The sequence below is a fragment of the Labrus mixtus genome, chromosome 3 (assembly GCF_963584025.1).
Source record: "Labrus mixtus chromosome 3, fLabMix1.1, whole genome shotgun sequence".
Lineage (NCBI taxonomy): Eukaryota > Metazoa > Chordata > Actinopteri > Labriformes > Labridae > Labrus > Labrus mixtus.
This window is the reverse complement of record NC_083614.1, coordinates 19,523,607-19,546,588: the sequence shown is the minus strand read 5'-3', so window position 1 is coordinate 19,546,588 and position 22,982 is coordinate 19,523,607. Positions and strand designations below refer to the sequence as shown.

At 38.4% G+C, this 22,982-nt stretch overlaps 1 protein-coding gene across 3 annotated transcripts in view; it reads left to right on the top strand.

The window, feature by feature from the left end:
• Window positions 1-21,928, top strand: part of usp13 (ubiquitin specific peptidase 13) — a 33,986-nt gene extending 12,058 nt beyond the window's left edge. Inside the window, exons 10-21 of one of the 3 annotated variants that reach the window (XM_061033616.1) lie at window positions 954-1,026; window positions 2,659-2,784; window positions 6,475-6,628; window positions 7,125-7,299; window positions 7,467-7,555; window positions 8,231-8,353; window positions 11,737-11,760; window positions 12,174-12,317; window positions 14,541-14,710; window positions 17,065-17,254; window positions 17,933-18,017; window positions 18,310-21,928. In XM_061033616.1, the coding sequence (XP_060889599.1) occupies window positions 954-1,026; window positions 2,659-2,784; window positions 6,475-6,628; window positions 7,125-7,299; window positions 7,467-7,555; window positions 8,231-8,353; window positions 11,737-11,760; window positions 12,174-12,317; window positions 14,541-14,710; window positions 17,065-17,254; window positions 17,933-18,017; window positions 18,310-18,406 (1,450 nt within the window). In that variant the 3' untranslated portion in view covers window positions 18,407-21,928. Of the gene's footprint in view, window positions 1-953; window positions 1,060-2,658; window positions 2,785-6,474; window positions 6,629-7,124; window positions 7,300-7,466; window positions 7,556-8,230; window positions 8,354-11,736; window positions 11,761-12,173; window positions 12,318-14,540; window positions 14,711-17,064; window positions 17,255-17,932; window positions 18,018-18,309 lie in introns of all 3 variants that reach the window. The other 2 variants (XM_061033615.1, XM_061033614.1) reach the window with 2 other exon arrangements.
• The last annotated feature ends 1,054 nt before the right edge of the window (window positions 21,929-22,982 follow it).

Sequence of the window (22,982 nt, the reverse complement as noted above, 5' to 3'; positions counted from 1 at the left end):
CACAGTGGCCAGGATGAAAGCTAAGAGGGGATTAAGCAAGGCAGGAGATAAACGTCAGTGGTGTGAAGCAACAAATGTTTTATATTATGAGGTTCATTGCTAGATAAACATGTTGATGACCGTCACTGTTTGAGAGTCTGTAAGCTGATTAAGGAAATGTATTAAGGAAATTATTGTCACCAACAGTGACACCTTGTCACTGCATGTAATCTCATATTCCTACCTCTTCATTCTTAATTCTTAATTTTTAAATTCTCAATCTTATGTAGCATCACGGTCCTAGAGGAACAAAATGTCATCTCAATGTGTACTTTGTACACGGTTGAAATGACAATAAGGAGAACTTGACTTGACTTAATTATTTTTTTAATGTTTTATGTATTAACAAAAAAGCAACAAAAACAGGCAAATACTACCCATATCTGTAAAGAAAATAGAAAAGGAGATATTGATGAGATGTAAAGGATGTATTTCTTTATATTTAATCCAACCTCCTTTATTCATTTATGTCAAACAAATAAGACTTAAATTGATTTAAATTAAAAAAGAGCATAGATTTATTTGATAAAATATACTGTTCAAGATGTTCATGATGTACCTTCTAGCAGAAGAAATACAACATATTGAGAGAGAAACCAAAGGTGAACCAGAGTAATTATACATATTTTAAGAATTAGAGGGATTTAAGAAAAGTCTGATGAGAGAAGAGTAATATATTTCTGAAAGGTCCGTTGCAATGGAACCAGACCTGAGATTAACTGAAGCAGGGTCCATGAGACTGAAAAGAAAGGGTTAACAAGTTAAACAGGCCTCAGGTGTATTGTCTGAATGTTTTAACAAGACGAGAAAAGAAACAAATGCTCTCAGTGTATGAGCCTTCCCAAAGAGACGAGAACAAACCTGAGAGACGGACGATCATTTGTAAAGTTTTTGGCTTTGCTTCTGTCCAACAGGGCTAAACTTGGACACGGACTTCTCTCAGGCCAGCACTCCAAACCACCCATGAAATCTGAGCTCATTGAACAGGTGATGAAAGAAGAACACAAGGTATTAAACTGGGTATGTCCAGCTCCTAAACTGGGTCTATAACTGACATAAGCATGTTACTACTTTGTTTCATTAAAACACTAAACAGAGTTTCAGCTTTTAAGTTTGATGCTTTTCAAATTGAAACATTAAATATGTTTTATTATAGGCTACACTACAGGCCATATCCATTTGTTATTAATAAACTGTGATTATGTCAGCTTGAAAGATGTTGATCCAAACAGAATGAAAATAACTTTTTTAAAGGCATCTTTAAGTTTTACTGTGCTGTGAGTTTTCCCCTTTTGTCTGAAGATAGGTGTTTGGCTTCTATCCCAAATGTACAACTCAAATAGTTTATTAGAGCAGCTCCAGAAACAGAACTAAAACTGTACATTTCTTAAAATTCGCCGCACCACTGCCTCAATTAAGCTTTCTCGATTGTTTTGAGATTTCTGCAATCTTGTAAATTCTGTTATTTGTCAGTGAGTTTTGCTTTACCAATTTAAATGACCATGATGTTACATCTTTGACCACATGGTGCACAGCTGACTGGACAAAGAGGAGAGGAATACCATGAAGGCATAATGGGAACCAGCACCAGCCCTCTAACCTGTGGTTTTCCTTTAAGCTTATCCAGTCACAGTAACTGATAGGGCATGGCTGTGATCCTACACTTCCTACATGTGATGGAGTCATTTATGTTGACAGCTGAGAGGAGAGGGGGAGGAGGGTTTGAGTTGGCATGCTGCTGTCAGTTTGTACTAAATAATCTATTCCTTTTAGGGAAAAAAAGAAAGTTAAAAAGTTTGCTTCTATGCCAAAAGAGAGAGAGTTGAATGCTCTCATGTCTATTTAGTGAATGTAATGAATGCTAGCATTACACAAGTGTATCTTAGCATAGCACAAAGCCGAGAAACAACTTCCTGAAGTTTCCAGTGTTTATCTAAAACAAGCAGAAAAAAACCAAAACATAATTATATTAATAATAAATATGATGACCATGGGGTGCTGATGATGCCATCCATAGATAGAGCCTGGCCGTCTGTTTCCCATTGTTTCCCTTAGCTAACTAGCTAGTATAAGCTAACTAGCAAACGTTGGGTAGTTAATGTTAACCTAGCTAGCTTGTCTATGAGACAACATGAATCGGTTAGGGCATTATTGCTAGAAAAGGTCAAACTTTCTACATACTTTTAAAACCCAGAAACACTTAAAGTTAGTTTTATTAGTATCCCCAGTAGGCCTACTAGTTTTTTTTAATTTTTTTTACAAAAAACTAGTAGGCCTTCTGGGGATTTTCTGCCTATTTAGTAGCAGTTGTATGCATTCAGGAAGCAGTGATGACATTTTTCAATGTTAATGTTTTTTCTCTTCCTTCATACTAATCTTTGAGTTAAGAAGAACACTCTCTAGATTCCTCTGAAGTTTTATGTTTCATGAACCTGATTTGAAGATTTGGGATTAGCAGACCTGTGCAGAGTCTGTTACTGGCAGGACAGCTGAAGTTTTTTTTTTCAATGTTTTTAGTCACATTTTCCTCTGGTCTGTAATCTTGCATTATATTTCCTATTGAGACAGATGAGTGGTCATTCAATCAGCTTTTGTGAAACCCAAATATTTTCTTTTCAGCACCAGCAGAAGGGAGTCTCTCCCCGAATGTTCAAGTCCCTAGTGAGCAGGGGACACCCAGAGTTCTCCTCCACCAGACAACAAGATGCACATGAGCTCCTCCTGCACGTCATCAACCTGGTGGAGGTGAGTGAAGCGAAAAGTTGTTGCAGCTTAACTTATTCAAATTGTTAAAAACCAGTATACTTCCTGTTTTTTTTTTGTTTTTTTTTAAAGCTTTCCAAAATTAAAAAAGGCAGGTTGGTCCTTCAGTTGCTTAGTGAGTTGGTAAATGGACTTGGACTTGTACTTTGTGTAGCGCTATTCTAGTCTTCTGACTACTCAAAGCACTTTTTACATTAGATGTCGCATTCACTCATTCACACTACATTCACACACTAATGGCAGAGGATGCTACGTAATGTGCCCACCCGCCCAAAATTACTAATCAATTCACACACATTCACATTAATTCAGTGTCTCACCCAAGGACACTTCAACATGTGACTGCAGGAGCTGGGGATCCCGTTGAGGGAAGACTGAGTCTAGTTTTCATCATATTTATTCACATAAAAAAATAAAAACGAACTGAAAAAAAAATATATATATGTATATATATATATATATATATACACACACAGTGTATACAAATCCCCACTCTCTCTCACCACATTTGCCGTCTATTATTAGCTGTCCTGCCCAAATACTGTTGAAAGCCCAACAAAAACAATATTTGAAAAAATAACATTGATGTTTTGGCCTTCATATCAGTAATCTGTGAAAATTTCACTCTTGGCAAAAGTGTCACTTTCAAAAATCCCACATCAGGGGTCGCAGATGGCCTAGCGTTTAGGTTGCGACCTATGCATGTAGGCTATAGTCCTCCAAGCAGTTAACCCGGGGTTAAGTCCGACCTGTGGCTCCTTTCCTGCATGTCATTCCCTTCTAGCTCCCGATTCCCTTCTCTATCAACTGTCCTATCAAATAAAGCCACAAAAAGCCCCAAAATATAAAAAATTAAATCCCATATCAGTCATACTTCACTTAAAAAAATATACTGGTAGTTAGCAAATTGTATCATTAATGTCAATATTCCTAATGTTTTGAATGTTCATCACAATAGCAGATGGAGTTTTCCCGGTTGTCATGGGGATGAATCAGTTTACTTTGGTTTCTCGTATCATGTATATGCTTGCCAATAATAGAAAAGTAATTACAAATACATTGTAACAATAGAAAGTGTGTTATCCAATCTGTAGAGCATCTTATTAGAGCATCTTTATACACTATCACTTTGTGAAACAAGCTTGCTTGTGACAGAGAAGCAAGTGAATAAGAGGCTACCTCCAACAAATATACTGACCCAACCTTAGTTTTCACATTTCATCTTAGTGAAATGTTAAAGTTTTGAGAAAGTGATTTTGTGACATCTGACCTCTGGCACACATGGACATGCAGTAGATTGTGAGGGGAGGGTCTGTTTTTGGGCATACTTTCTCCCTGGTTGTCGGTACATACACATGGCGTGCACTGACGTGTCTTTCTCAACTGGGACTTATAAATAGCTTAGTACTATCTGTTACACAGGGGGCCAGATAATGCCTCCTATTCTGCCTCTGATACATGCCCTGACTCGGACCAAACACGTCACTCCAACCTGATCAACAAAACAGACGAGCAACACTCCCCTAGCATCAATTACTTCTTCATAATCCATTGGAACCTTACAAGACTTGTGCTTGAACTTGGTTTTGAGCCCCTTACTGACCTCCCCTCCTTAAGTCTACTTGCTGGCCTCTACAGCTGTCTCTAAACTAGAGACTGATTTATTTATGTAGACGTAGATAAGATGACTAACACCATCAGCAACATTTTGTTCCGTCGTTGTCAGCCTGCACACTTGGCCTGAGTAAAATTATAACTAGTGTATTTCTGTAGCGTCTTAGAATAGAAAGACTGTCCTGCAGAAAAGATGCAGTGTAAACCTGTGAGCTAAATTGCATTGTCATCATTCATCAGAGTCTTCCGATAAACCCAATGTATACTTTAAGGACCTCCACTTCAAAAGCAGTAAGTCGACAAAAAATCACACAGGGAAAAATAATGAATGTCTCTGATTCTGAAACGATGTAACACCCTCAGTCATGGTGGGCCGGGTAAGGTTAATTGAGGTGGCTCCTGAATTAAAGAGTTGCATCTACATTATGAATAACTGTATAAAGAGATCTGGGTCAAACAGCAGTTGCGTTGAAGTCATGCCAGGAGACTTTAATAGACCACAGCAAAGAATAGCTTGTAGACAGAATTGTATTTCAGTGATCAGGCTGTCATGTGTCCCAAGCTTTACATGTTTGTGGAACGTGTGAAAACAGCCTTAGTGTTTTCAATTAGTGCAAAGAAAGTGCTATAGGAAGGAACAATCATTAAAATGTGACAGGGTAATGCAGAGAGATGATGATCATTGACTAAAGATAATACAAAAACAGCAAAGACAGCAGCAGTGATGGAAAAAAAGAAAGAGAAAATAATATGAAGAAGACCAGACAAACAAAAGCAGATAAAAATAAAAAGGCTGATTTTTTTTATGGCTTAAATGACTGAGTGATCAACAGGAGGTACCTTAGTATAAAGCACCATTGAAAAAAGGAGTACATCATTAATAAGAGTTCATATGTTGTGTTGAGTGAGAAATAAATATTATATTTGTATTTATATATTGTGAATTGGATGATAAAATAGGAAAAAGGGATGGTGGGGTTTGTGGGTTTAAAGATTATTTGGGGCTTTTTTACCTTTATTTACATCGGACAGTGGATACAGAACCTTGGGAGGTCGCCAGCCCACTTGGAAGTAGGGAGAAGAAAAAGCAAAATCAAATCAAATTTCATTTATTTAGTCATTTATTCAATTATCTTTTCATGCATTCAAATTTTGTCTCTTCCCAATTTGCTGCCCTTTAACCAACCCCCAACATCCCAGAGCACTGGCAGTTTTATTTTTTTAATTTATTTTATTCAACCTTTAATTAACCCGGAAAGAGAGAAACTCATTGAGATTAAAAAACTCCTTTTTAAGAGTGTCTTGGCCAAGACAGGCAGCAGCACAGATAACAAAGTTTCTGTCGGACAATGAAAGACATCATATTACAAGTAAAGCTGCAAATGTTTATCAAAATGGATTATACTCATTCATATATCAGACAGGGCATCTACAGCCGGATGTGTCCGCCTCCAAGTCATTCAACATCCTCTGAAAATCATCCAATGAGATCAGCTCATTAAGTTTCAGGTCTTTTTGTAATTCATTGTAAGGAAAGGGAGCAGCAAATATTTTCCTTTTTCCCAGTTCAGTTTGGAACAGACAGTTGAAAAGATGCTGAGATGCTGTCTGTCGTATTCTTACACTCATTGAAATAACTTTGGTTCAAATAGTATAGTTGTTCAGCTGCTGATTGCTCTTATATTATATACCTATCTTTTTACCTTGACCAGCTTTAAATCAGTTGCAACTCTAAAATCATTATGCATATCATATTATTATCAAAAAAGTACAACAGCCTCACTTAAATATCCCTAGCTAAATTTAGACCAGATTATCGGAGCATTAATTCAGAAGGCCAAACTATACTATTACAATGTGAGAAACAGATGGGACACTTAACAGCATGTCTGCCCTTAGGTTTTCTTTGACGGAAGTTTTTAAAAGGAACTTTAATTTGTTATCTGTTTTCAATGTCATGACTGGGTGTTTATTTAAGGTGTTACAAAATGTCGCTGTCAGCCCAATATGTTACAAAACCTCAAATGAGTAAAACACTCACTCTCCCTGATTTTACAGAGGAACAGTGCAGGCTCAGAGAACCCAAGTGACGTCTTCCGCTTCCTGGTGGAGGAGCGCACTCAGTGCTGCCAGACACGTCGGGTTCGTTACACACAGAGGGTAGACTACTGCATCCAGCTGCCAGCCCCCTTTGAAGCAGCAACCAATCGAGGTAAATAAGCTCCTTCACAAAAACACATGTTGTTCTGTAGGAAGCTATAGCTGCTTGATGTGGATACAACTGAGGACAAAGAGGGTCAAGACTTGACTTTTTTGTAATTCATGATATGACAAATCATGTCTAAAGTACATCTAAAGGTAGCTCAAATCAATGTAACATTGCTGTATTTATTGTGACATTGTATTACTTTTAAACAAATATAACCTTGGTGAGGGATACAGACATTGTCACAGGAAGTGTAAATGGAAGCTCAGGTTGTTATTTCTGTCAGCAGCCATTTTGAATTGTACATAAATTGGTGTACATAAACCTCAGTGAATGCTTGCATTTCATTAAATGTATAGTGTGCATGTTTAATATGTGAAACCTTGATTATGATTGATTTGATCGTATTTAGATTTAGGATACTAAACTACTGTGAGGTGTTGAAGATATCAAAACTTATAAGCAGACTTCAAAGTGTTCGTCTGTGTTTTTATTCTACCAGAGGAGCTGTTGGCATATGAGGCCAAGCTAAAGGACGCTGAGGAGAACATGCGGGCTCCTCCTGAGCCAGTGAGAGCGCGGATCCCCTTCACCGCCTGTCTGCAGGCTTTAACCGAGCCAGAAAACGTCCCCAACTTCTGGAGCTCAGCACTTCAGGCCAAGTCAGCTGGAGTCAAGTAAGCAGAGGACCTTCTGTTGCTGGGCTTGGAGAGACTTCTCCACACCTTTATTTGTTTTAAATTACCTGAGATTATTTTCGATTAAAATCCCAGTTTTACTTGGAAGTGTTACATTCCTTTCCGTTGAATCCTCTGTTAAAAATGGCTGTTTTTTTCCTCTGCAGAACTTCCCGTTTTGCCTCCTTCCCAGAGTACCTGGTTCTGCAGATCAAGAAATTCACTTTCGGGGTTGACTGGGTGCCAAAGAAATTAGGTAACTGTCTGTCACACTTCACTTGACCGTCCTTTGCTTGCCACCAAAGCTGTGCCTCAATTATATTTACTGTGCCCTAACTGCCTCCAGAGGGCACCATAAAACCACAATTCATCAGCAGGTAAAGTAGAGGCTGAAACAGCTGCTGCTCAATATTATTGAGTAACCTTCATGGTTTAAATAAACAGACCAATGTTTTGAGTGTTTAACTGCTTTATTAATAGGAATTGGCTGCAAAATACATAATAATGTCACATTATCTTTTTAAATTGTGTGATTAAGTATTATGTGTGGGGTTTTAATTTTGCTCAGTGATTGTGACTTGTGGATAAAGTGTCATATGCCCTTTACAGACTGTGATTCCCACAGCATAGCAACATTTCACCATATTTACACCTTTATACTTAAGTATTGCATCTGCAAATGTGTAATATTGGTGTCCCTGTGTGTGGTTTCACAATGCAGTTGTGTATTCATGATGCCAGAATAGAGATTAGCAACTTTCTGGGCTTGAATTCTGAAATCTGAATTGATGTCCTTAAGTTTTTTTTTAATTAATAATGAATTATGTGTCTTTCATGCTTCTAAAACCACATATTTGACAGAATTGGGAACATCTGGATCCCTGCCGGACGATGCACTTTTCTAGTTTTATATTTGTCTATTCCTCTACAGACTTGGCCATAGACGTTCCAGACTTCCTGGATCTGAGCAGAATGCGGGCCACAGGGCTGCAGACGGGCGAGGAGGAGCTTCCTGACCTCATGCCTCCTATCGTGCTACCTGAAGACACACGAGGTACAGAACAGACACTTTCTTTTCTAGGTGGTTTAAAGAAATGGTAACTGTATTAAGAGGCGTGAGTGTATGTATAGTATGACACACCTACAATTGAATGCATTAGTAGATATGTCTATACAGTTAAGAGAACACACTTTGGCGGTTCAGTAAGGCAGAGTATTGTGATTTTAACTATCATCACTTAAAGGACATTTTCCTTCTTTTGTAATTTATTAAATCTGATTAATCGCACGTTTCAATTAAAAGAAGGATTGCATTGCAGTAAGATTTACTGATTCATCCTGTTTCCCTGGTTATTTTCAAGAGTTAATTCACGTTAAACTTGAATCTGCTCAAGTTGCTCCCCTTCAGTCGTCAACCCCCCTTATGAAAGGGGTCAAGGAATTTATGAAAAGCTTTTGAAACAGAGACAGGAGTAGGTTTAGATTAAGCAGGAAAGATTGCACTCCAATAGATGTTTTCAAAGGTTGAACAAAGCCTACCTTAGCATGTCTCTGTATGTGTGTGTGCACCTGTGGTTTCTTGGTAGAGGCAGACGGGGGAGAGACGGATGGTGTTGATCCCTTGGATGGATATAATCATAACAATACCATTACATTATGGTCATGTGTTCTCACCAAGCTCACAACACTGCTCTGGATGGTTGAATGATCAGTTACATATGACGTCACAGTTCTATGAACATGCATTTTTTGCTCGCATTATTTTTTCGTTAATTAATTGAAAATCAACGCGTTATTCTGACAGCCGTAAAATAAACATTGTGTCTTCACATATATTCTGATTTTTTCAGATCACATAGTGCTTCATTTTTATCCCCCAGGATTCACTGAGAATGATCCTTAAGTCATACAATCTCATATAACTCGCCTATAGTAGCCTACAGGGACATTTGCTTGTCACTTTTCTACTGTTGGCATTTCCTTGCCATTCATATTGAAGTTCACTTTCTCTAATTGAGTTGAAAGACCATTGTTAAATTGTGTCCACTCTAATACACAAAGTTTAAACAATACAAAAAAAAAACCTCTCAGTGAATACTAAAGCATTTATCAAATTTGACCCAATAAACAGTCAACACAGTGTTGCTATGAAAACTACCTGAAGTGTGTGCTGCTCCAAAGCTGCTTCTTGACATCCTTCTCATCAGACGTGGGGTAGTTTTGTGACAGAGACAAATGATCCGTGAAATTGTTTCTAATATGATGTTCTGCTCAAAGCTACCCAAGTTTTCTCTTACAGGCATCTTGAATTGGTTTCCATGGGGAAGGCATGCTCAATCAACTTCTGAAAAGTTGTTGTGTTCACAGTGGCTAAGCCTAATAACTTATAATGATTTTATGAGATCCAGTTGTAATGCACTCCCCTGGGCTCTGGGAAGAATCTCCTCAAGGCTTGCAAGTGTGATTTGTTTTAATGTCACTTCCTCAAAACGCAGTTGCATCAGAGTGTGAACTAAGTGATGTCTTTGTGTTATTTACAGCGTACTTGGGGCTCTTTTCCTGCAAAAACTCAGCCCTCCCTCCTTTGTCACTGTCTCTTCTGTGATTGTATTTCTTATCCCACCATTCCTCTTTCCGTTGTTCTCAAAGTTCAGCTACATAACCTTATCAGTGTCCCCCTTAATATTTTAGCAGACGTTAAGCACAAAGTGTTCTGTACTGTCTCAAGCTCCAAACACAACACACAAAAAGGGGACCAAAGAGCATTGAAAAGGCACAGTAGCATCTGCGAGCAGGCTGTGCAGGGCTTCACACACTAAAAGACTCAGGAGGAGGGTTTTTGTTCTGAGCTTTACAGAATCGTTTAGCTTCTTCAGATGGGGAAATGAGGACAAAACTGAAGTCGGAACATGTTTGCCTGAGTGTGCCTTAATATTTTAGGACTGAACGTTACAGGCTGTGCCTCCTACCCCAGATCTCTGAACACATGAAATGCCTTCTTGGAACATTGCTGTATCTACTAAACACTTTTCACATGAAAGCTTTCTTTGAGCTTGATAAAATAATAGCAATTCATATGTGCATCTGGCAGCAATACTATGCAGCTATACCATTTGGCTGCAGTTGGAATGTTTTTAAATGTAAAAAAGTTTAAAAAGTAGACAGCTAGAGATTGTAGAGTAAATGGAATCTGTATTCGGCTCTTGCCCATCAGTGTATTAAATCCGAGCTCCTCTTGTTGCAGCGTGTAAATTATGCTGTTTGAATTGTCAAATTAAAAAAGGTCAGAGGAAATGTGTTATTTATTAATATTTCCAAGTTTATGTATTAATTTCTTCATTATGATAACTTTTTTCAGCTGCCAATAAACCACTGGCCTATTACTATTAGCATTGATAAATCATTGATCACTCTACTGTCTCCAGAAGGCTTCAGTGCCTCATATTGATTACGCAGCAGCGCACAAACGTGTGTGTGTGTGTGTGTGTGTGTGTGTGTGTGTGTGTGTGTGTGTGTGTGTGTGTGCGCTGCACTTATTTTTCACTGGTCTCTGTGTATCATCCATGCACTCAATAATTCCAGACCACTTCTTTGCTGTTATATTTTTCCATTAATCGAATCACATAATGTAAAAAATGCTCACGCATTTATTGTACATATTGATTTCTCAATCATTTCTAAATTTAAGACACATACTGGATATTTCAAATACACCCAGATCTGTTTCTGTTAACTGATTCTTTTTTAAAGGATACATTAGAGAGAGGCATTTTTTAAAACTTTGTATGGCTTAAAATTGCCTCAGATAATAGTCTTGGTTAAAGTCGTAGTGAATCATGTTTTATAGAAGAAGGATTCACTCAAGTTGTGATTTCAGTGTTTGGGGCTGAACAGTCTCCTCATTACAGGTAGTGCTTACATGGCCCTCACCAAAAGTGTTTACTTCTCGTTTTGTAGCTTTATTGAAACAGCCTGACAACCCCAGTGGGACTTTACTACACAATACAGTTGGCCTACGTAATTATTTGAAACAAATGACAGTTTCCTAGAAGCATTTAACAAAAGTTCTCTAAAAGAGGCCATAATATGTTATTTATCATACATGACCAACTAGACTCATTTCAGAAGTAACATAGTCTCACAGTAATGTGAAATCAGATTTATAGCTGTTGTTTTGTTTTTTTTTCAGATATTTTGATGCATTCATTTGCAACTATTCAAAGAACCACACAGAAAACCTGATGATGTTTGCATCCTTAGTAGAATAATCTGGTGATACCAACCCAAAAAAAATCAATTATCTCAAGTCGTCTCAACTTTAATTTGTATTTTATCTCCAATTGATTCATATTGTTATCAGTGAAAATACACTAAATGAATGATGTGTATGATCTTAATGTGTGCTGACACCTGAAATGATTTTTTCTCCCCTTTCAGATAACTCCATGGGCTCTTTGGACTGTGAGTATATCATTTTATTTTTCACTTCTCATTATAAAGTTTGTGTACATGTTACATTTATATAAGTTGTAGCCATGGAAAATGTATTTTGGCCCCAAAGAAATAGTGATGAATGATTTGCAGCTTTGACCATGTCTGTGTGAGCAGGTGCTGCAATTGGTGTTAACTTCCAAACAAACTTTACTTCAGCATGTGGCTCTGCTTGTTCTAGCCAGGCTCATTTCTCTCCATGATGAATTATCCCTCGATAAAGAAACCTCCCCAGGGCTGATTCTCTGCTGGTGTCTTTGTTTAACGAGGCCCAAAGAGAGAGAGCCACCGCAGAAGTTGTTTGGTTGTGTAAACCGGGAAGTTAGTGTTGAATCAGCAGCGGCTGTGTTTTAGTTATTGATGTTGGTTACTCGTGTCCCCAGCTCCAGAAATAGACGAGGCGGCAGTAATGCAGCTGGCAGAGATGGGCTTTCCGCTCGAGGCTTGTAGGAAAGCAGTCTACTACACAGGCAACATGGGCCCTGAGATGGCCTTTAACTGGATCATAGCCCACATGGAAGAGCCTGGTAAGAGAACTTCATTTCATTCAATGAATGATGGAGAGATATACAACGTATACAATGTATAAACATATATTTTCTCTTTGCATAAGGCACATGTTAGCATAAAGTAAATAACTGCAAAGTAGTGCACTTCCTTAACCAGGGTTTCTTTTGATCCAGAGGAGAACATGAATGTTAGGTCAGGGCCGGCTCCAGCCATTTTGGTGACCTAGGCGAAGCCTGTCACCACAATATATGGACAACAGCCACTTGAAACACCATGAACAGTTTAATTACTTCTCAAACAAAAATATAGAATAAAAAAGAGCAATATATTATAACATCTCTGTTATAACAACAAGGATGCAAAGTTTATTATTTTTATTTTATAATTCAGAAAAAGTTGTCGCATTCAAATTTGAATTTCCCTCAGGATCAATAAAGTATCTATCTATCGCTCTATCTATCTATCATTCTTTTTAATAGGAGTAATGTAGCACGTGCCTGAGCTTCTCTAATTTAAGGTGCTGCATTACTTCCCTCAGTCGCTGAGTATGGCAAAGATTTATGGGCTTTTCCTGTTTAATGGAATAAGTCTGTATGCCAGTAGAGTTAAAATTGTAACTGTGCATATGCCTTCAGTTATGGCCCTGTACTTGCCCAATATCTACAAAAAGGCAGACAGACGATTTAAGTCAAACCTTAAAAATGAAAAAAGTTCAACAGTTCATGGCACGGGGCATGTAATCAGAAATAGTGGAGGCAAAATAGAAACAACAAAAATAGGGCACGATGTACGTGTCTTGCATGAGTGCTGAGGTTTAAAAGGGTAACATTAACCAAGAGAAACCAAAAATACTGGTGACAAATAATCACAACAGCAGCTGCGCTGAAAGAGCCCCAGTTCTCAATGAGCTGACTCCACAGACTTCAATAAGTGAGCGGGAGATACGAGCTCAGGGCGATGAATGAAGAAAAATAAAGCTGTTTCAAAAGGCAACACGTGCAGTCACATGGTGTCTCTGTGAGCTAGTAAACTTACATGTGAACTCTGTGTTGGGCTTTTTTCTTTTGCAAAACACTCTGACGCTGCTAATCTGCCAAAAACATTTCTGAAGCGGGTTTACAAAGCCATGCAAATGTATTTCTATTGGGCCTTTTTAAACACAAGTTGCGTTTGTGTCAGACCTCACATCCCTTTGTGTGCTGCAGGTGTTTATTTCTGCATGTGTCATCACAACATACTTTAGTCAGAGAGGTGACTTTGTCTCCTGAAGATCTTTTAGCAGCAGAGACATTCCCCTGAGGCGCTGACTTGCATCACTTTATTCTCTGGTCGGCTGTAAAGGGCCTCTACAGTGGAGGGGAGTAAAAGCATCCCCTTGCCTGCTTTTAAATGGGCTTAATGTAACTTCACAATTATCCGTGTTTAGCCTCAATAACATCAGTAAAGAGTCCGTCCTCAGCTGAGGTTACTTCATCTTCTGTCTCTCCCACATTTGTTCCTTTGCCAATAACTTTTGTTTTAACAGCTAAACTTTTCACTTAAGTGGCAGAACAACATCATTCTCTTCGACGAGAATCTTTAGAGTCCGGCATGTACTAAAATAAACTTCTTGTAAGAGGTGCATTTCTAAAGGACTGTGCAGGCAATGCGATTTATCTATCACTACTTTGGAATTTAACAGGACTACAGCTCATGTAAATGTCACAGATATCTTTAAAGATATTCCAGATATATCGATTAAGTTCATAAATAAGCAATAATGAAACACTGACATACACATGTGTGTGTTTTAGTTGTGTCTCATTTATCTATTCTCCAGTCTAATAATAGATAAGTTGTTTGAATGGCAACGCAAAGTACACAAGACGAAGAGCCCAGACAGAAGGACTCACACTTCTTATATTGTCAGGAACGTGCCAAGAAGGGTCTGTGGTCCCACCCTGCACTTGTGTGTGAGTTTTTTATGTAACAGTTGTGTGTTTCATGTCTAAATTATTAATAGAGGCAGATAGTTGGGACTTCTTTCTTCATGAACCTGCACTTCTGTACTCTCAGAGGTTCCACATTTTATCTTTTAATAGTCAGACTTTTTCCGTCAACACTCCACAACAAAGCAGCAAATAACTCAGTCGTTCTGCGACTCATTCCTGCGTCTGCAACAAAATATATTACCTCTTTGGTTTAAGAATAAATAAAGACCTACAGCATCTTGTTTTTCCATCTGTTTCTGTTGTTTTCAGACTTTGCAGAACCTCTCACTCTGCCCTCCATGATCGATCCTGGTCCCTCCACCAGTGACAGCCCCATGGGTGCGACCCCGCTGGAAAACTCGCCCCCTGAAGAGAGCATCGCCATTCTAACTTCCATGGGCTTCCCCCGCACTCACAGCATCACAGCACTCAAAGCCACGGTCAGTTTGCTGCCCACTCTGTTTATGATCACACTTTGTATACCAATATATACTCACTCTCTTCACCAGGAACCCTTTCTTTATTAATCTATATTTCTGCCAGCTGATCATTCAGATGAGTCTGTATTCTAATAAATAGTTCTTTGTTCATTGTTTATTAAAAACAGTTTGAGTTTCTGCATTTACTGCTTAGCTCTAGTATGCCTTCCTCTGTAATTAATCTTGCCAGCTGCACACAAAGTGATGCATTACGCTTGTGATAACATTGATTTATTTTTGACTGACCGGAAAAAGGAGGGAAGCTTATGTGCAAGTTGACGGTCACCATGACTGAACAGACACAAGAGCAACACTTCCAGAAAGTCAGACATATGTACTTGTTAGTTACACACCTTCCTGGCTCTGTGACTCACACAGACAATAAATAGTTTTATGAGGGTAAAAAAAAAGAGGCCAAGAGAAAATCTAAGGACAAAGAAGCACCCACACAGTTTCATAATTGTCTCTGGGCCATGCAGTACAGAGACACCACAGCAGTGACCATATGACACCACAGAAAAATGAAGGCTGACCTGGACAGTGGAAAACAAAAGCTTCACTGTTTCATGACAGAGCAGCAGGATGGCAGGAAGTGAGGCCAAAGAGAGGGTGAGCTGATGCAAAGGTAGTTCTGTCAGTCATAGCGGGGCTTGGCTGGCCTCCTTGTTTTCTTTCCAGGCTGCAAATTTAATAGGTCCTGCATGTCAGAGTGATTAAAGATATCTGCTCGACATGCTGTTAACAAACAGTCCCAGCAAGCTTTGAGGTGTAGGAACAGGATCTGCCTCATTGGCTGTGTCCAAAATCACACCCTGCTCACTGTATTGTGCACTTTATAATGTAAAATAATGTCCAAATTCTGAGTGAGCATTATCATACCTTACATAGAGGACTCTTTTTATCCCACAATGCATTGTGAAAACTAGTTTACAATTGTCACGTAATATATACCATCATGCATCGCGATTCAAATCTTTTTGCCAATGAAAAGCGCTATGACTGCTGTAAGAAGGATGAGAGGAGCGACCAGCATGAACACAGGAATGCAGAAACGCTAACAAGTAAATATTTAGGAACATTTCTACTGAAATCTGGAAGCTGACAGATGGTGACGGGTACGAGACCAGAGTCTGTTGGCACATATAAATGAGTTTTTGTGCTAAAACATGATTTATTAAAGCAAAATTCAGTACATTATATTTTATTATTTTTTACTGTTTTGTGAAAATGAACTCAGTACAATATTAGTCATCACTGACAGTCATGCCGGTATTTATTATTGATCCTCAGCTGCACGTTTTAGTTGTGCGACAGCAATTTGTGATTTAGGACACAACCAATGACATGTTGTGCCATTTAATCCGCATATCTCATATTATACGTGAGTGTTTAATGCAAAAGGATTGATATTGTGCTTGTGTCATTCAACGGCAGCTCAGATGTATTAGCACTAAGGTTTTGACATTAATCTTGAGTCTTGCATTTCATGTGTCATATAACGGCCCCTCCAGGAAAAATAACATACCGGACTGTTATTAAGACACAGAAATAGACAGCAGGTTTCCTCGGTTAGTGACCCTGATGCCAACAAAGACCCCGCCATCCACAATGTTGTTAGAGTGAAATAAAATGGACACATATTACCCATGAAGGGGATTTGGGGTGTGAAGCAGAGAGGGGTGTCACGGCTGGTTTATTATTGGCTCAAAATCAGGACGATGAACTCTTTTTCAACCTCGTTGACCTGGCAGGGACATAAAAAGCAGCCTCACATTGTTGAGGAATCACACCTCTATTCTCGATTCAAACATCCTCAGGGAGATTTAAGCACGAATGGAGGTTTGCCACCTTCCAGATAAATGATTCCCTTTTTAATTTTTTTGGCAGCAACTGTCTTTTGAGGAGCTACCTGGCGGCACAGTAGCAAGGGAATGAGGGAGAAAAACAATATGACAGTGTTTCAGCCTCAACTGTTATTTAGTCCCATATGCACCTTTTTCTTTTTGTGAGCCATATGTTTTCTTTATGCTGGTATTTCCTGTTACAGCTAGTGTTCCTTTAAAGAAGAAGAAGTAGAGCATCAGATGTTTTGCATCAAAGAAAATATATTTCAAATTTCTTATACTGTAGATAAAAGAAAAGCATATTCAAAACTGGCTCAAACCCTTATACCTGTACAATCCTAACAATCAAGAAGTTGTTGATTTCACATTTATACTTCGCATCACTGACCCTCAGTTCTGGTATATTAAATGGAGTTTGGTTAAAAATAAATAAATGATCAGTGAACTAAAGTAAAATGAAAATTTTTACAGAACAATAACTTGGAACGAGCGTTGGACTGGATCTTCACTCACCCGGAGGAGGAGGAGAGTGACGCCCTCTCAGACATGGCGGACACAGAGCCCAATGACAACACTTTCTCAAACTCAAACTCACACAGTGACTCCACGCTGTCCCAAGACAGAGACTCGTCGGGCCCGCGGGTCAAAGACGGACCAGGACGTGAGTGACTCTGCATGACTTAACGTCAATGATGATAACTTTAGACTTTCTTTATTCTTGAAACTTTTTGGTTATCAAAGGTTTACTTTTAATTACCTTTACTAGTGATCAGTAGAATCAAGGTGAGGTGAGTCTAAAAGCAGAGTGGCAGACAGATTGGGAGTGGATGAGTTTGAAATGACAGCAAAGCTAGATCACAGTATAAACAAAACAAAACATGAATACATGAATGGTGAACTCAATAGAAGAACTCAAACCGTGTCTGTAACTTTTGTATTTGAAACAGAAGGTCAGCAGAAGCATTTTATGCATTATTTAACAAAGACCTGTAGCTTTGAGAAATGCACACGTGTTCAGAAAACAAAAAAATAAATTTCACAGTGAGTTTTCTGCCTCCTGCTTTTAATTTCCCCTGGATGTTATGACAGTTCACCGGTTAGCTAACACTCGGCTCTAAGTAATGGTTGCCACCTTTACACAGTGTGTGTGCTGCTGCTGGGCCTGCTCTGTCACACCAACTTTAAACACAGCAGCAACAAAAGCAATGTTGATGTATGCCAGATGTTTTTCTGCTCTAGATATTAATTTAAATATGTTATGAAGGCTGACATTTACTATTTGTTTAGCTGCTTTTATAGTATCACACTTAAATACATGTGTTTGTGTCTCCTTTTTCAGGATATGAGCTGTTTGCTTTCATTAGCCACATGGGAGCATCCACCATGTCTGGTCATTATGTTTGTCACATCAAAAAGGAGGGAAGGTGAGTTGTAAACAGCCATTTGTTTACATTCAGTTCATCGTGGTTAAAAACTGACAGCATATTATTGATAGCAATGAGCGACCCCCTGTTAGTCACAAACAAATTGTCCTTTTTTTGTACAATTGTATCTACTATTACTTCTTTGTCATCAGATTTCTGAATAATGTAGAATTCTAAATTCTTCAAAAACTAAAGACCTGCTACTTTTGTCCCATTACATCTGTCCTCATAGAGGAGAAACTTACATTAAAATGTTTCTTAATTAATTTCTGTAAATGTTTTCCTCCGGCAGGTGGGTGATGTTCAACGACCACAAAGTATGTTTGTCAGAAAGGCCTCCAAAAGACTTGGGCTATATCTATTTTTACCATCGACTGTCCAGTGGTTAAAGTAAATTCCCCCCCTCTCGCCTCCACCCTGCACCCTTTAAAAGAAAACACATTTGTTCACCTGCAGAAGACTGGCAGACAACATTAATAACAACCACAGTGGAAATGATGTAATACAACTTCCTTGACCAGCTGCTCGCCTTACCGTGATGTCATTCAGGATCAACCAGGAACCTTGGTTCAAAAAAAAAAAGGGAAAGCAATGTGCTCTTTTGTTATGTTACGCTTTGAATGTATATTTAAGTGTTTGTGTTTAAGAAAAGACATTTTCTTGCCAGTGTAGGTGCAGAGGAATGTGTGCAATTTCTACTTCTGGAGTGCTCTGCAAACAAAATAATGCCACATATCAAATCACATTGTTCCTTCTCTATGCCTTCAGCTACTGTGCCAGTGTCTTCAAAGTGGTACATTTTATAAATGTATATTGAGATGGGAGTGCTTCACTGCCAGCCCTGAAATGCCCCGAAACTGCATCAACAGAAAACAAATTACTGTGCTGCTGGTGGCTTTGCATTCTGCATTGAAATACAATACAGTGTTTTTCATCTCAAGGATATTGAAAGGACATCCTGAAGTTTAAAGGGGCTATATGTAACTTTTTACATGTATAAATCGTTTTGTATCGCCCATTAATAAGCGAACGGTTAACTGATGTGAAAAAGTAGATGTTCACTGTCTATCTGTGTTGCCTGTATAAAAAGTTTCCCTGGGTCGTATTTTCCGCGAAAGCTCCAGGAAGTCACATTTTATGCACGTTCTCAACGTCCTCCTCACTCCGCTCCGCTTACAGAGATCAAAAGTACAAACTCATCACACACTCCCGGTCTTCACCTCCACAGCCAGAGGCCGACTTCCACACACTTCTATCCGCCCTAGGAGCTCTCAAAGGCGGACAAACTCATCACACACTCCTGCTCTCAGCCAGTGCCTGCCGAGACTGTCGTTTGTAGGATGTAGAACGAATACAGACACACTCTGTAAACATTATGCCGGTAAATATCCAGTGTTTCGCAGCCGATGATGATGCTCGTTTGTGTACGTACGAGCACGTATGACGAGCACGCGAGGGAGAGCGAGCAACAGGTTACTGGTGCAGTTCGCTTAACGGCCATGTGGTATCGCTACAAACACAGTATTTTTGAAAGTTACATATAGCCCCTTTAAAAGAAAATGTAGTAACGAGAAATAAACGACTTATTGTATGCTGAAAGTTTCAGACTGAGCGCAGCGTGAATGGGTGTTAACCTGGTTAAAAAAACAATGTTACTGAATTATGGCTCAAACCTGCCTCAGTTTTACTTTGAGATTGTTTGAGTGTGTCCCTCTTTAAGGCAAAACTTTCTCGGGTGCCCTTGCCGAGTTATCAACATTGAAGTATTTTCCCTCTCTGTAAGCACTTTTTTTTTTTTTGCGTAAAATGAGCTCAAGGTGCAGATGAAGTGGGTCTTTTTATTCACCAGCTATAAACAAATGAATGTGATGTCTTCAACTTCAGTACTGCTGAACCTGAAAATCCTTGAAGTGGCCATTAGTTGATGTAGAGATTACAGTATACAAACATACAACTGATGCCAAATTAAAGCTAAGCCTATGTTGAGATCATATCAGTGCACAAACAGAATCCCTTCATCCTGCAGTGAAATTCTTTCATTCATTGTGAGTTGCAAGATGTTTGCATTGTGTGCAAAACTTGAACTCTCGGCTGCAGCTGTTTCAGATTGGTTCCTTTATCACTTCGACATATTCAGACAATGACTCAAAATTTTGAATTAATGTTTTTGCTGGAGCTGTTGCTGCTTTTTACACGTCACCAGTTATGCACCTGAACTGTTTTCAGGTCTAATGCAATATGACCACCAATATGCACCACAACCATATCTGCTCAGTGCTGCTGTATGATAAAAGCTGAACTGGGATATCTCGTCTATGTGCAGTCTTGACAGATAGACATGCTGCAGTGCTGAATGTACTTCGTGGTGCTCACAGCAACTAAAACCTCCTGTTCAGCTTTAATACTCAGAAACCACATTGAATTTAGAACTGGCCCCTCAAGTTTTAGTCACTAAACCTCATGCTGGATCACTCAAAGACTCTGTACTCCACTCACTCAGTTGATTCAAAACATGCCCAACAGATACATCAAACATATCTTGTTTAGTAGTATCTGTGATATCTTTTGTTTTCGTCCTCTGACTGTCAACAATATTTAAGTTTTTCTGGCGTGTTTAGTCTATTAACAACCAAAACAAAGAGTACATGGAACTGGACTTCAATCGGGGTTTTATCTGTTTTATCTCAAACAATCTGCATAGTATAACAAAGTGTTTTGTTATCGCCACAAACACAATCCCAGTTGTATGAACCTGGCATTTACCGAAACTGTCTTTAACTCAGTGGTGCACTCATGGTTGCAAGGGGAGCTGTGATGAAAAACGATTTTAAGAGTTTTTCTGCAAAATGTGTGCAAACTTCGGAGTCAAAACTTCCAATATTCAGGGAGAGGACAGACCTTTGACAATAAATACACAATTCTTAAAAGTGTTTGAGTGGGTAATGCATAATCTATCACACATCATCCTGGACAAGATATTAAAGTAAAGTGAATGCCTCTTAAAGATTTCTTTAGAAATAGTCAGAGGATTGTCTCTACCTGTGAGTCTGTATGTTTACAGAATCTTCAAGATGATTTTGCAGAAGAACTCTGTCTTTCAGCAGTGCTCCCCCTTTAATAACAGTGTGCCTACATTTGACTGATCACTACATCTCAACATTTATCATCTTCACATACTACTTGATAAACTGCTGCAGTGTTCATCATCTATGCATCGGGGAAGTCTAAAAAGGTCTCTCTATGCAACTATTTTATTTCTGTCTTTCCTTCTTTAATGTTTTGTATCCTTCTGTCGGACCCTGGTCTAAAATGTGTCTTTCTGATCTTCATCATACGTGGATCAGTGAAAAACCTGTTGTCTTGCTCGATGACGTTAAGTTATAAATGTCCTGAGATATTCTGTGCAATCAGTTGTTATTTCGAGGCACCTTTTGTTCCCCCTGCTCTCCTGATAACGTAATGCTTTTTGTATTTTTTGTCTATTTTGGTTTTGGCTTTCCCTCCAGCTCGGTCTCTATTCATTTTCTCTGCCATGCTAAACCTACCTGTTTAATTTGTCACTAAACAGCTTTTACAATGTCAGCATGTGCACTAGACTTTGGCATTTAGTCATTTGGATTGTGCAACTGTTCTTCTGTGAGTTTTATTCTTCTTAACCTTTAACTAAATGTCAAAATGTTCTTCACCTGTTTTTACTCTGTTGCTTTTTTTTTTGCAAAAAAGTTTGTGCAAATTCTGTAGTTTTCATTACATAGGTTTCCTGAAGGGATTATTTTAAGTTGACTTTTGTAATGTACGGTATGCGTTTATCCAAATATAATTTAGGTGTATGTGAATAGAGTAATGACAGTATAGTCAATGGCACTGTTTACTTACCAGAGTTGGAACATTGAATAAACTACACCTTTGTCGAGAGCTGTCTTCTTTACCAATAACCCAAAAAAAGAAGTGTTTTGTTTCTTTTAGGGGATTAAAGACACAGGAGCGTGGAATATATACCAACAGTTTATTTTAAAAGGTTACTTTCATATTGTATGTTTCAAAGGTGCTAATGCTTTCCTTGTGGTTATACAGGGAGTAATATGCATTACAGTAGGTGTTTCAATAAACAAATTAAAGCATATCATTTCTAGGTTCATTCATCAAAATATCATTTTATTCATACGTTTGTGATGCATCGATAAATAAACCAGAACAAACTACACATGTTGAATAAAAGGAGTGAAGACTGAAATGTACACAGCATGTACTGATAACCTTTACGAACCCCAACCGAGGACGCTGTTCATAACATTTTAGAAATACTTTATAGAGCCTGAGCATGATATTAAATGTGAGAGGACTACACTCATCCATAGATCATTATGAGCACATGCCAAAGCACAAAGATATAGGCTACTTGATAAATATATATGCAGCAATAAAGTTTAAAAATCAAGCTAAACAAACAGAATAGTGCAGTTAATTGCAGATTTCTTTTCACATCAAAATGTCCCTCCACAATGTGTTTTTTTATTTAAAATATCTTGTCTCAAAAACATGAGATTCCTTAAATCCACAGTTAACCATTAAGAATTTTGTCAGTCAAGCTCAAAGGCAGTAAGTTGATTTCCTTTAAATTGATTACCCATCACATAACAGGCTAGATTGAACATATATGACCTGCAGGGAACTCTATTATTATAGAAATGAGGGAAGGATTATTTTAGACACTATATGTTTTATTATGCATTTTATATTTTGTCAATTGAATATTTGAATTAAACTAAAAAACATTTTTCCACATGAGCAACCAGAACTAATGACCTTTTAGAGCTGAAAAAAGATGACTGAAACTTTGTGAAAGTGTTCATAACAATTTATGGAAAATATGTTTAGTTTGAACATTAAAAAGCATTGATTTTATATGTTGGGGTTCTTTAAAAGGTTACAAGTACATTTCTAATGTGTAGAAGTCATAATTAC